The sequence below is a fragment of the Polypterus senegalus genome, chromosome 17 (assembly GCF_016835505.1).
Source record: "Polypterus senegalus isolate Bchr_013 chromosome 17, ASM1683550v1, whole genome shotgun sequence".
Taxonomy (NCBI): Eukaryota; Metazoa; Chordata; class Cladistia; order Polypteriformes; family Polypteridae; genus Polypterus; species Polypterus senegalus.
Genome location: NC_053170.1, coordinates 88,644,602 through 88,658,866, shown reverse-complemented (window position 1 = coordinate 88,658,866; position 14,265 = coordinate 88,644,602). Strand labels below are relative to the sequence as shown.

Here is a 14,265-nt window from a genome sequence, read left to right as displayed (position 1 = left end):
ATTTCCCATGTAAGCATAAAAAGCAGCCCCCACTTAATTTAAACACAATCTTCTTATGTAACTATTGCCACTCAAGATCATCAAAGGTGACCTTGTGTTTGGTGGCCCAAAATGTAAATAACAGGATTCATAAGTGTTGTGATGGGAGATTTTACATATAACTTGATAAATGTTTTGTATGTCTTTATTTATAATTTAGTCAAACCAATGTAATTTAGAGGTATTCATGTTTGCCTTCCCCCATCCCCCTTTTTACGACTGTCTCTTTGTAATTTTATGACAGGATTTGGGGGATGTGTCTTAAACCAGTTTGATCCCCCACACAAAGCCAGGTTAGCTTAACATATGGTCTTGGGGTGGGGGGGTCTTGGGGGGATTGTTGCAGGTGTTAAATGTACTATTGCTCCCACTGGTCTGAGATATGGCTGTTTGGAATTGGCTTGTCTCAGAGACCTTTAAGTACCATGATGTCCTATTGGTTCTAGGAATTGGAGAGAACATCTATAAATGTACTTGCTCAACCACATTCTCTCTCTCACCAACATATGATGAAGAAGCATCTCTCTTGCTAACCTGTGAGGATGAAGACAACACAATGAAGAGCACAGCTCAGCAGCCATATTGAACAGACATGTGGCTGAAAGCTGAGCACCAACGATGCCTTAACTAGAGACATTTTAAGTAACTGCAAGTCTGTGTGCCACCTGAATTACACATCACCATTTTATCAGGTTGTATGGTTGCCAATATTCAAATGTACTTTGCATTTTGTTATTATTTATGAATATTATCATTAATACATTATTTTATGTGTAACTTAACTCCTGCTTGTCTTTTTACTACATCTAATTGCCTGAGGTTATAGATATAGAAGGGAAGGTGGGGATAAGTTATATACAGTGGTAAGTCTGTGAGATTAGGCATTCTAAGGCTACATATTAATAATACAATAGGGGAAAGTAGAGCAATACATATATTACTCTACCAAGATAAAACAATTGGCGTAGTCGGCAGGATTTTGGGGTAACCAAGTTTTGCACCCTGTTTGCAAATACTGATTTGATGTATGTGTTTAAGTATGTGAATTTTAGGGCACCCAGTGTACAAATGCAGTGGAAGTAAAACATTGTTTGGTTGCTGAATGGATTATAACCAACAAAGTGTAGAGACTTCATGTGTGTCACAAGGACACCCGCATGTTTGTTAGTACTGGTGTAGTGAGTCCCTAATTAAAGTGCTAGGGAGTGGTGAAAGATGCATGCGTCATTCATACGGCATTTAAGTGGTTAAAGTGCTAGGGAGTGATGGGACATGCATTCGTCATTCATACGGTACTTATTCGTTTAGAATCTTTGTGTATGTATGTGTATGTTTGCTTACAGGGGCAAAAGTAGGCCAACCCATAACGAATTTGGCAAATTGTATTAGAGAAAATTGTAGACTTAGAAATGCCTAAGTTCATTTTAAAGTCAGCCATCTTCCAGTGGAGTGGCAGAGGGAAGCAGGCTAAAGCTAGGAAACCTGTAGTTCAGGTAGAGAAAGCAGAAGCTGAGCTGAGTGTGCCACAAAATGGAAGGGGCTGGAAGGATTAAAAGCAAGAAAACAGAGATCAGGTTTAAAGAAGACAGCTGCTGTTATAAGAGGTTTACTAGCTTGTATTATTGGTAATAAGGAAGATCATGATAAGGAAGAAAATAGCAAAGTGAATGAAAGTGAAAGTTATGGAATGTTGAGTGAGAGTTTTGAAAGATGTAACAGTTGGTGTGATAATTGTGAAGTGTTAGCATGTAGAACACCCACTGCTGAAAGTGGAAAGCAGAAAAGAAGTGGAAACAAAGAGAAAACCACCCATGGTAAAAGTTAGGGCAACAGTAACCAGATCGGACTGGAACCCTAAAACATGGGTGGGTGACTTACATGAGACAGATGTGTGCTCAGATAAAGAGTGGGAATGTGAGTGTGAGGAAAAGGAGAGAGATGAAAGGAAGGAAAAACAGCAAGGGTGTTTTCTTCCTTTATTCTCCACTGCACCACAATCTCCAAGTAATTCTGAGGTCTGTCCAGTATTTAAAGAGCATGCTACACCGATAGATATTTCACCACTGTTAGGAAAGGTAACCAGTGCTGCACTGAAATTTGATTTAGGACAAAGAGATCAGATAGAAGGCAGAGGAGCTGGTGAGTGTGAATGGCAATTGTTGACTAGAGGGCATGAACTGGATATTGGCATATTGATACTGAGTAAAGAAAGTGTGGAATTAAAACAAAGAACAATGGAAATGAAAGGAATTCAAGTGCTTGTGTGTGAAAGGTCTGAATGTGCTAGTGCAAGAATGGCTGAGTTGGAAAGAAAGTGCACCAGTTTAGGAGTTGGTTTGAATGAAACAGGACAAGCCAAAGAACAAAGGATGGGGGATGGTGCAGCAGGAAGCTCAGCTAGCAAGTCAGGAATGCACAGGGGTGTGAAGGTCCTAACAGCTGTGCTAGGGCCAGCAGTAATTAAAAAGCACACACACTTAGGTTCAGTAATTCGAAACCTGACTGACCAGTTGTTCAAAAGACAGCCTATGACTCTCCATGCAATAAAATGGAGAAAAGTGAGCTGGTCTTTAGTAAAGAACACAGGTCAGTTTTAGCAGAAATGCTGGATTTAGAACTTGGGTTCTGGAGAGGCTTCAGCCCACACTTTCAGGTAGCAGTTACCATACAATAAAAAAAGGACACACGGGCAATGAAAAAAAAAATAGAAGGGTAGCACAGGAAGACAGGAAATGGAAAACAGTTATTTCTGTTTCAATTTTCTGGCCTTTTGCAATAGTGCTACTTCTATAGTAAGGTTTTTATGGACTTTGGTTTGGTGCAGGTAATAAATAGTGAAGGCAATTAGCAGAGTAAAATCCATGCAGGAGATCGGGTTACCATTGGCACATTGGAGTGGCGTGGCACTAGTGCCAAGCTGTTCCAATGAATGCCTGGAAGCAAAGTTTGAGTTTTGGCACCAGGTCAACAGCCAAGAAAATGAGATGGACAGAAACTGCTTTGTCACCTTCCATTTTGCAGACCCGCCTACATAGCAGAATGAAGAAAAGAAAGAGGAAAAGACAAAGTCAACAAGCAAAGACAAAGACATGAAGAAGAACTGAAGAGACAGCAAGAAAAAGACACTTACTGGGGTTTAAGTGAGTAACAAGTCCACAAGTCATGCAATAATAAGGCTAGTCACAATAGCTATAGTTTAAAAGGAAAGGTTTGTTCATTACTGCAGCAAATTTATATTCCAAGGGGTGGAAACTGAACAAACCAGTTAGGAATGCCAAAATAAGGGATTCATTTTGGGCTCATAAAGTATACATTCTGGGTATTAATTAATTAAGAGGGATAATTAATATAAGAAAAGGTATACTGAGCAAATTGGTGAACTTTTCAGGAAAGCAGGTGCAGCTGGTACATTTGCAAGTCATATGGGCTCCGATGTTTAGATATAGTCTAATTGGGAAAATATGGAAGCCCTGCTGAGATTGTCGGCTATGGTGCAGGCACAGGACCAGTGGGCCAATTCTGAACTGAGGTGTTTAGCACAATGAGTATGCATATGGTGAGCAAACAACTCTAGGGGTGGCCTACGGGGGGAATGATGAGAGTTGCAAAGCTTTGATGTCTCATGGTGGTGATGCCAGCCTATACTGGTAAAGGCTGATGGCAGTCAAGAGTTGCACCATGGGTAGGAAAGCACAAGAGGCAACTAAGTCAACCCCAAATGTGTGCAGAGGGGCCACAAATGTTGGTTTGTGAACAGTTTATGTAGTGGCACATGTGCTCACTTGGGCAGAAGTGGTTGTACTGGCACCTGTGGCATGTTACCTTTCAAATTTTGATGTTAATTGTACAGCTGCATATGCTTAAACAGATAGTTTGGGACAGGGGTCTAATTAGCAGTTAGACACAAAACAAGTACAGATTAAAAATTCACACAATAGACTAAATTGTAGTGGGCTAGTTTAGTGGAAGGTGTGGACTTGTCTCATTTTGAACCACCAGATTTGATGACATATGAAGACTGCAGAAAGAGTTGACGCAAGATGGAGCAGATACAAGTCATTGGGAGCGCTTCCAAGTTCTTCAGCTTGTCTTTGAAATAAAGAAGATATGTAATGGACAAATGGTCACGGACAACTTTGAACACTGGGAGAGCAAATACTGCCAATCAATGCACAAGTTATGCATCAGACTCTTTAAACAATTTAAAGACATTGTTTATAAAGACATTGTACAAAACATTCATCGGGTGGAGTGTTGTGATGGGAGATTTTGCATATAACTTGATAAATGTTTTGTATGTCTTTATTTATAATTTAGGCAAACCAATGTAATTTAGAGGTATTCATGTTTGCCTTCCCCCATCCCCCTTTTTACGACTGTCTCTTTGTAATTTTATGACAGGATTTGGGGGGATGTGTCTTAAACCAGTTTGATCCCCCACACAAAGCCAGGTTAGCTTAACATATGGTCTTGGGGGTTGAGGTGTTAAATGTACTATTTCTCCCATTGGTCTGAGATATGGCTGTTTGGAATTGGCTTGTCTCAGAGGCCTTTAAGTACCATGATGTCCTATTGGTTCTAGGAATTGGAGAGAACATCTATAAATGTACTTGCTCAACCACATTCTCTCTCTCACCAACATATGATGAAAGAAGCATCTCTCTTGCTAACCTGTGAGGATGAAGACAACACAATGAAGAGCACAGCTCAGCAGCCATATTGAACAGACATGTGGCTGAAAGCTGAGCACCAACGATGCCTTAACTAGAGACATTTTAAGTAACTACAAGTCTGTGTGCCACCTGAATTACACATCACCATTTTATCAGGTTGTATGGTTGCCAATATTCAAATGTACTTTGCATGTATTAATACATTATTTTATGTGTAACTTAACTCCTGCTTGTCTTTTTACTACATCTAATTGCCTGAGGTTATAGATATAGAAGGGAAGGTGGGGATAAGTTATATACAGTGGTAAGTCTGTGAGATTAGGTATTCTAAGGCTACATATTTAATAATACAATAGGGGAAAGTAGATCAATACATATATTACTCTACCAAGATAAAACAATAAGTAACTCAAATTGCAAATGCTATCATTAACCTAGAAACTTCAGCTGACTTGATGTTCAGCCACATAAGAGACTTCAACAATGTGTCACCACTTGGAGAGATTTCTGGTCAGACGCTGTGGTCTGTGGTGGCATAGTGGCACAGTGGTTTGCATTGCTTTTCACAGTTACTTGGTTCCATTTTTGTCCCGGACTCTGCAAGAATGGATGACTGAATGGATGCTGCACTTTTTGGTTCAACTATCTGGCGCTTCGTTCTTCTCATTTCAGTATTATTGCTTCACCAGAAATTTTACTTCAGTTAGAGTGTCTTTTGTTCAATCTTTAACTGTACCCTGCTAGACAGCTTTCACTGCTTCCACAGTGTTTAACGATATGGTAAACCTTAAAAAGCCTGTCCATAAAGGGTAATCTATGTATTCCAAAATGTTGCGTACATTAAGGAAAAACCATACAATGAACAGAAAGAATGCCCCAGATTACACTAAGAAATATTTTGATTTTACTTAAGGCATAAGACCAGGTTACTTTATTAATGTTACAGCAAAACAAAAACCATTTCCCAGGAAATGCAAATTATGAATACTTTTCTGTGTTTTAGTTGGTTGGATAACCTCTAGAGGTTACACTGTGAAGCAGTTTTGAAGAGATTTATTATTCATCACACGTCAAATGAAGACTGAACCGTTACTACTTTAGTAAATTACAGTAAGACTTGCATTTTATTAGAAAATTGTGTCAGATCTAGTCAAATGTGAATCAGTATATTACTATCTAACAGGAATAAAATGTATTTTAATTTCAGTGTGCAGGTGAAAATGAAACATGGTATGCTATATTTTTAAAGTTAACACAAATTTCTTTGATAAACTCTGTGAGAAGGGCAGCTCAACAGTATTAATGGAAGCGGCTTACTATAAAGAAATAAGTTCATCGACCGCATCTCAGCACAAAAGAAACAAAACAAGCACTCCAAAGGTTGTATACATTGTTTAAAGAGCATTTACACCGTGACTTTATTGCTGGTGCAGGGTAAAGCAGTAACAATTATGTAGTCTGGTCGACAAAGTGTCTACATCAAAAGTGCTTCTCTTGCTTTTGTTATTAATAATGCAGAAATCTATAAATTAAATGAATAATGCAAAACACTCCATGCAATGCACACAGGTTTACCAAAATCTCTCATCTTATTACTGCTTGCCTAGAACCTACTATTGAAAATAATGCTCACATTTGTTTTCCATTTTTAAATTTTTGGGTGCGTTTAGTAACATTTATCTTTCTACTTGATGGTTTAATAGACCAAATGGTGTATGCATAAACACAGCTGCTAAACCCAGTTCAGGGGAGAGGCGAATGAAGCCTATGCTGACAGATAGCATAGAATCAAACCACAATGGGACACCAGTCCACCCGGGGGAGTAAATGTGAACATTAATTTTATTTTAATTCTTTTCATTTTTATTACTATTTAATTTAATAGTGTTTCTTTGTATCAGTATACTGCTGCTGGATTATGTGAATTTCCCCTTGGGATTAATAAAGTATCTATCTATCTATCTATCTATCAGTCCATCACAGGGTACATTCACCTAACAGGCATCTCTTTGACATTTGGGAGGAACACTGGAGTACTCAGGCAAAAATCACACCACATGAATATGCAGACATCAGACAGACAGAGTGCTCAGGCCTGCCTTCAGACCTTGGGCTCAATACACAGTATGCAGTGATGCAGCACTAGTCACTGTGTCCTCATACTGCCCACATATGCATTTACTGCATTGGTATTTACAGTTAATCTTGACTTTGAATGCTTTTCCTTGTGTTTACATTATTAAATGTCACATTAACACCTCCTGTTTCCTTCCACATCCCAAAGATACAGATGTCAGTGGGGCTGGTATGAGTAAGCGTGACCGTGAGCACTCTGACATACTGGTGTTCCATTCCAGGGGTGGGGTCTACTGTGAGGCAAATGCAACCATCATAGACCCCAGCTTCCTGACAGACTGCAATGGAGACAGCGAGTTGATTAAATGTATAGATAAACAGATATTAGCACTTTTAAACTGAATCAACTGTTTTAATCAAGGTTTCTTTAACACATTTCAAGCATAATCTGCAGAAAATCATTGATTCATAAAACATTTTTTTTCATTATTAACTTCTTAGGCAGAGCAGCGGTGATGTATAGGTATGTGCAAAATAGGGCAGTTGCAAACATTAACTTACCATTTATTAAAAAAAATTAAAATCTAATGTAAAATTTACTTCTGTTCAATGAAGAAGCTGGAACAAAACTAAGCAAGGTCCTTTTTGTTCTAAAGGTTAAGCAGCTGTATGCATGCCTAGAGGGCTTGTGATATAAAGACATAAAGAGCAAGTAAAGGGTCACAAGGCATTTATGATCCCTTTATCCTGTTGTGGATTATAACAAACAAATCCATATCTTTTCCATTAATTTTGATAGTTTTCCTAAATATGTACAGTAGCTGACAGGATCTTTTTTTTATACTTCATAAGGTGATATTTCACTTCAGTTCAACCCAAATCTCTAGAAGGTCCCCTGTGTCAAAAAAATGCATTATGTTGGATTATCTAGTCATGATTTTACTTGTGATATACCACATTGGCCAGTGTTTGAGATGGTTTTCTCCTGTTTTAGTTCATGAACCTGTGATTTGTAAGTTTTTAAAAAAATATTAACATTATATAGTGAATGAGGATGGTGACATACTGTTCTGTAGCACAATGGTTATTGCTGCCATGTAACCACTCCGATTCAAATTGAGTGTCTGTTCATTTTCTGTTTGGTGTATCCATGTTCTCGCACATCCCTAAGAAACATGTGCTAAGTTTACTGGTGACTCTAATTGGTCACAGCATGAGTGAGGCTGGGTGTCTGTCTGAGGAAGCACACTGTCTAGGGTTGGCCCCTGCTTTGCATCTGAACGTACTGGAGATAGATAGATAGATAGATAGATAGATAGATAGATAGATAGATAGATAGATAGATAGATAGATAGATAGATAGATAGATAGATAGATAGATAGATAGATACTTAATTCACATTATTTGAATTTCCCCTTGGGATTAATGAAGATCATTAACTAGTTTAACAATTGTTTAGAAAGGTACCCTATGGTGATGATACTTATAATGATGAGACTGCCACAATGCAAGTTAAGTGATTCTTCTTCCAAGAAAGAAAAACAAAACAAAACAAAATAAAACACTTCCATCAGCATCACGTTATAAGATTGCTATTGCAAGTTTGCTCACTTGTGGGAAGTTTTTTACTTGATACCACACCCAGACGTAAATGTCAAAGCTCAAAATAAAATGAGAAAAAAAAAACCCCATAAATAAATAATAAAAAAGCCCGCAAGAATACGGTGTGAATTCGAAATTCAAAGACTCAGCAATCGCGAACGTGAATACTGCGCCCCTCCTGCCAAACAGAAGCACAATATCACAGTCGGCGTAGTAGACAAAGTCAGCTCCTGGGGATTTAGCAAGATGTTGCTTCATAATAATAACTCCTGCTGAAGCCCTCTGTTATTGGGCTCGCAAGCTGCGTATCTAAAGCTTAGTCCACACAGTCGTAGATTCCGTTTCTTTCCACTCCACGCTCTGTTTTACTATTGTCCCCTAAAGCTGTCTGCACCCTGAACTACTGCATCGTCCCAATGGTGTCTGACCTGCACGTAAACCAGCCGAATTAATCCTCACAGACTGTGTGTTAACTGAAGCATCGTGTACCATCCTGTAACGCGCCCCACGCCTTCTTAGGGGTCAACAGAACGCAATGACACCTCCGATAAAGGACCATACACGCGTGAAGCAGCTGCGTGTCAAGTGTACGGGTGGCGGCGGCAAGCAAGGCAGTCCTGGGCAGCAGGTGAGGGTGACACAAAATTAGGACAAAGATTCAAAAAGCCTCGGATAAACGTTCAAAGATAAATTTCAGGCAACTCTGTTTGAATGCAAATTAGTAAAACTGATGTATGTCCCACGTGGAAGTACGCGTGACGCGGACGGGGATAGTGGTACTGACCGTAATCGTCGTCTTCCAAGTCTGTCATGTCTATGAGGGACGCGACTCTTCCCGTGTGTGTGTAGCGTGCAGGCTCGGACAGCTCTGGTGTGCTCTCTCTCTCTCTCTCTCTCTCTCCCTTCAAACGAAGCATCACCTTCAATCGCCCCGCCTCTTCGGTGACGATACTCTCAGCATCCTACGGAGCTCGAGGGCAGCTGAGCCCGCGTTTTCGCCTTAGCGCGTTCAACCAGACGCGGGCCGTCTGCTCTGCTGCACTAGTCGGGGCTGTGGCTGCGCAGCTGGAGACGTTTTCTGCTAATCTCGATCTGCACGAATGCCATCTTTAGACTAGTTTTCAAAATTATATTCTATGCTCTATTATAAATACTGTATTCATTTTCAAAGCCCAATTAAAGGTTGCGGGACACTGGAGCCTATCCTGTTAGCATCACAGGCAAATCAGGAGCCAAGCCTGGTTGTGGTGCAAGTTCATGGAGGCACTTTATACACAGGCAACATATTGGTCATTTAGGGCCTAGATAGATTAATAGAACTAACATATTCATAATATGGGAGGAACACAGATGCATACACTACGAGAGAACATGCAAAGTCCACACACATAGCCCAAACAAGAGTGCCACTGTTACACAACCTCTCTTTCATACTGGCATTTATTAAAAAATAATAATAACAAATAAGTTGCCAATCAATCAAAACCTTGCAGATAAGGAACATTGATAGGTAGTCACCAATGCTTTTCAGCTAGAAAATTTAAAATTTCAAAAAACTTGGGGGCTTCGTCCCCTGCTTGCTTCACTCACCAACCCCCCGGCCTGCACTATGCACCAGCCACTTCGTGTCTCCGCCACTTGCGTATGTGGATTTCACTTTCACCAAACAACAAATCTTTTAATTCTCACCTCTTCAATGGGGAGAAACACTACTTTTCCCTGATGGCAACATGAATTACACAATCTACAAGTCTTCGACTTAAAGTTTAAATCCAAACAATATCTACATACTTCTATCATATATTCAGTCTCTTTTCTCTGTTCCGTTATTTCACAGAGAAATAATTTCCGTTTGTTTGCACTAATGCGATCTTTACTATAATTTTTTTGAGACTTTCGAATTTTAGTACTTTCATATTCTCTAGCCTGCTATGCATGAGTATCGTGCCAACGTTTTTGAATTCTTTACGACGTTCTACTTTGTCTTTTATTTCCGGCCCCAGGCTTGGTTAAACCTCTTGGCTCAAAGTCTCGTCTCGCAGGACTTGAAACTATCTCTCTGAAAAAGTCACATCTCGTCCCAGGATTTTTTTATATAATAGAGAGATATAGGCAGCACAATGTATTCGAGATATGTCAAAAATCATTGAACTTTCCTGACAAATTTTCTTGAAGAATAAGTGTGCCAAATGTCAACAAAAACTGGTCCCCTGGGAAAGGAGTTGTTTCATGTGGACAGACAGACTGCTATGGCAACCGCAGTAGGGGCTTTTCGCATTACATAAGAATGCAGTTATCAATATTATTGGATAGTGCTGCTTCTTTATGGCTTCAGAAGTTTGTGTTAAAAAAAATCCTTCTCCATGTTATTGTTTATGTACAGTTTACTCATCACGTCAGTATCTTGGTAGGCTTTCCTTCCACATTCACTAACACTTATAGGTTTGGCACACTGTCCATAGCTGTTTCCTGGCTTGTGCCCAGTGCCCTGTAACGGAGGTAAGCAGGCTGGTGAATTTTACACTGTTCTAATATACTGTTGGCAAGGTAGCACATTGGTTAGCACTCCTGCCTCTCAGCTCTACAGCTCCAAATTCAAATCTTGGTCCAGGAAAGTCCTGTGCAGAGTTTGCCAGTTCTTACCCATACTGCATAGGATTTCCTCTCACATCCCAAATACACCCATGTTATGTTAACTGGCGCCTATAAACTGGATGTGTCAACAAGAGTGCACTGCATGAGGCTGGGTTGGTTTCTGCCTTGCATCTGATGCTGCTGAGATATGGCTTGGATCTCCACTGTCCTGCTGTAGATCATTTTTTAGTGTTAGCCCCTGCACTGATCCTGCTTGCTGTTATATTCTAACCAATCCTGAGTTTGCCCTTAATGCCTGCTGTGGCCAAGCTAAGCACAACCTCACTCGAGCTTACAACTCCACTGCAAACAGAGACACAGATATCCTACAATGGTTGGGAGATTTATCAGGACGCAAATAGCCAAGAGTCCTTTAAAACCAACTCAGACTATTTTTAAACTTTTATCAATTTTCAGCAGCCTCTCTCTCCTTCTGGTTTTCTTTATCTATTGACATATGGAAAGGGAAGGTTTCCTGTCACGTTTTCTGCATTAAGATAATCACATTTAGTTTTAATGAAAAGGATGCTACTGTGTGCTCAAGTCAGACAGCACCCTGGACAGTGCTCATACTTATCATATCCAAATAGTACAAGATGATACATGACGGCTACATCCACAGCAACCCTCTACATTGCCCAAGTCATTCCAGTAGCCCTGGTACGAGGCAGAAATCAGCTCTGGACAAGGTGCCAGACTATTGCAGGGCCCACTTAGGCACACATCCACATGTGCACAGTATTAATTTAAATCATCGATTAACCCAAAAGAAATCCCATGTAGGCACAGTGAGAACGTGCAAGCTCCACCTGGAGAACACGCTCAGCACAAACCACCCTTCACCTTAACAGGGTTCAGTTAATCACTCACCACCACTCAGTGACTCTGGAAACATCTTTTTCTCTAAACACTTTCAACAGTTTATCAGGTTTGACCCTCAATTGACATTTCTTATGTTAACAGCAAATTCTGTTCTGAATATGTGTGTGGGCTCTGGAATGGACCACTATCCAAGGTTGTTTCCTGCTTTGCACATATTACTACTGGTGTAAGCTTTAGACCACCAATTTTGACCTGGATTAAGTGGATTTCAGAATAATTTGTGTTTCAAAAACTCTCCATTCACAGGGCAGTACTTTTTATTACTCTTAAGTGCCTGTTAATACGTCCTTAGTTAGCTCCTAAATGGTAGTTGATTTTGATCATTGGTTCTCAAAATGGTGTATGGACCACCAGTGGTTCGTGGACTAGCCTAGTCATCCTTTACTGGCCACATGAAACATCTCTAAGACACCGACCACAGAACACCATGTCTGACTTTTTCTTGCAGATGTTGACGTCTTTCATGTCTACACTACTTCTCATTCCAATTGTATACCCTGAGCCAGCATGGCAGTTTACAGGACAGCACCACAAGAATTAGGTTGTAAAATAGGAAGAGACTGAAGAGAAGTGCAAGTTTGACAAAGTTCTGTTCATGCTGTTTGTTTTTCTTTTTGTCTTTCTTTGGGCACTATCAAAGGACAAAACAATAGAAACAATACAGGCACTTAAAATGTGACTTTCCAATAAACAGTACTGTTCATTCTTACTAACTCACTATCAGTATTAATGTCGATAAAATTGAAATGTTACTGGTAGGCTCAAACTCCCAACTTTCTAAAGGCATCCAACATCTCTGTTTCTGTTAATGGTACACTTGTCAAACCTGCTCCTGTTGCGTTTTGTTTTATTCATCACTTAACTTTGAGCTACACATTAGGTCTCTTTCCAAAATTTCATTCTATCATCTCCATCACATTGCCCGTCCTCATCCATTTCTGTGCTCAAACTTTGGTTCTTTGTTTCATAATGTCTCGTATTAATTACTGTAATTCCCTCTTCACCGGCCTCCCTGAAAAATCTATACAGAAGCTACAGTATATTCAGAACTCTGCAGCCACATGTCACCCCTGTTCTCTCCCAGCTTCACTGGTTACCTGTTCCATCAAGGATTAAATTCAGGATTCTGCTTCTCACCTTCAAAGCCCTCCATAACCTTTGCCCCCCTCTACCTCACTCAGCTCCTTACGCTCCTTGTCGCTCTCTCAGTAATCTCTTTAGTGTCCCACCCACCAGACTCTCCACCTCTCCTTCAGTGCTATGGCCCCTCAACTGTGGAACGCTCTTCCTCAGTCTCTCTGGGATTGCTCGTCTTTCTCCACCTTTAAATCTCAACTGAAAACTTTCCTCATCTACACACTTTTGTCTTCTGTATAATTTTTTTTATCTGTATGTAAAGTGACCTTAGGTTTGTGAAAGGCGCTCTATAAATACAACTTATTATTATTTCAGTTTGTGTGAAAACTCTTCATCCTTGCACACTTGGCTTTTAGAATATTTTTTACATGAGTACATGTAGAAGAAAAAAAAGTTATAATAATAATTGAGAAACTATGGTAACGTGTGGCTGCTTGTCATGGGTGGTCCTTCATATCTTTGACTTTGACCCAGTGGTCTTCAGTCCAAAACACTTTAAGAAACATTGATTTGGATGCTGATACACAAGTGAAGCTATACATACAAAAAAAGATGAAAGGTTTCCTTTAGATGACAGTTCCGTCATTGACATTTACACCTGTTGTTGTTTATTAAAAATAAATGTGACTAAAAGATTTTTTTTATTATAGTTTGAGCAGGTGAAATCTTCATCCATTAACAAACCTGTTTTATGCAGTTTAAAGCAGTGCGGCCTGGAGTCTCCATCAGCAGCACTGACAAGGCAGAAGTTAAACTATGAGAAGGTGCTATTCTATTATTAAGCAAGTTATTCACAAAGTCCAGTTAAAGTAACAAGAACATCTTTGGGGTCTAGGAGTTAAAACATTGTACCAGCAAAAAAAAAAATCCAAAAAAAAAAAAAGACAAGAAGAATATGCACATTTTACACAGACAGCGGCCATACAGAGTTTCATTACCCAGGACTCTGAGGCTGTGATGTAGCCAATCCTCAGAATATGCCACTTTCTCACATAACTTTATTATTTGCAACATGCATGACAGCAATAAGACTAATCAAACATCCTTAGTAACAGGAAGAAAGCAGCCAATGAATAACTGAAAAGTTACAATGAAAATGGCCAGCCGCTGCGGCTCGGGCTCTCGAGGGTCCACTCCAAGTTAGAACTGTTTCACCCGCTGTAGAAGTTATCAGTGGTGACCAAGTCATTTTACTTCATGGTTGTCTGCTAAGCTAGAGGA

At 39.8% G+C, this 14,265-nt stretch overlaps 1 protein-coding gene across 1 annotated transcript in view; it reads right to left on the bottom strand.

The window, feature by feature from the left end:
• The window catches only part of cyth1b (cytohesin 1b), a 199,643-nt gene extending 190,383 nt beyond the window's left edge, over positions 1–9,260 (bottom strand). Inside the window, exon 1 of the mRNA XM_039739585.1 lies at positions 9,176–9,260. Within this exon, the coding sequence (XP_039595519.1) occupies positions 9,176–9,203 (28 nt within the window). The 5' untranslated portion in view covers positions 9,204–9,260. The remainder of the gene's footprint in view (positions 1–9,175) is intronic.
• Between the last annotated feature and the right edge of the window lie 5,005 nt (positions 9,261–14,265).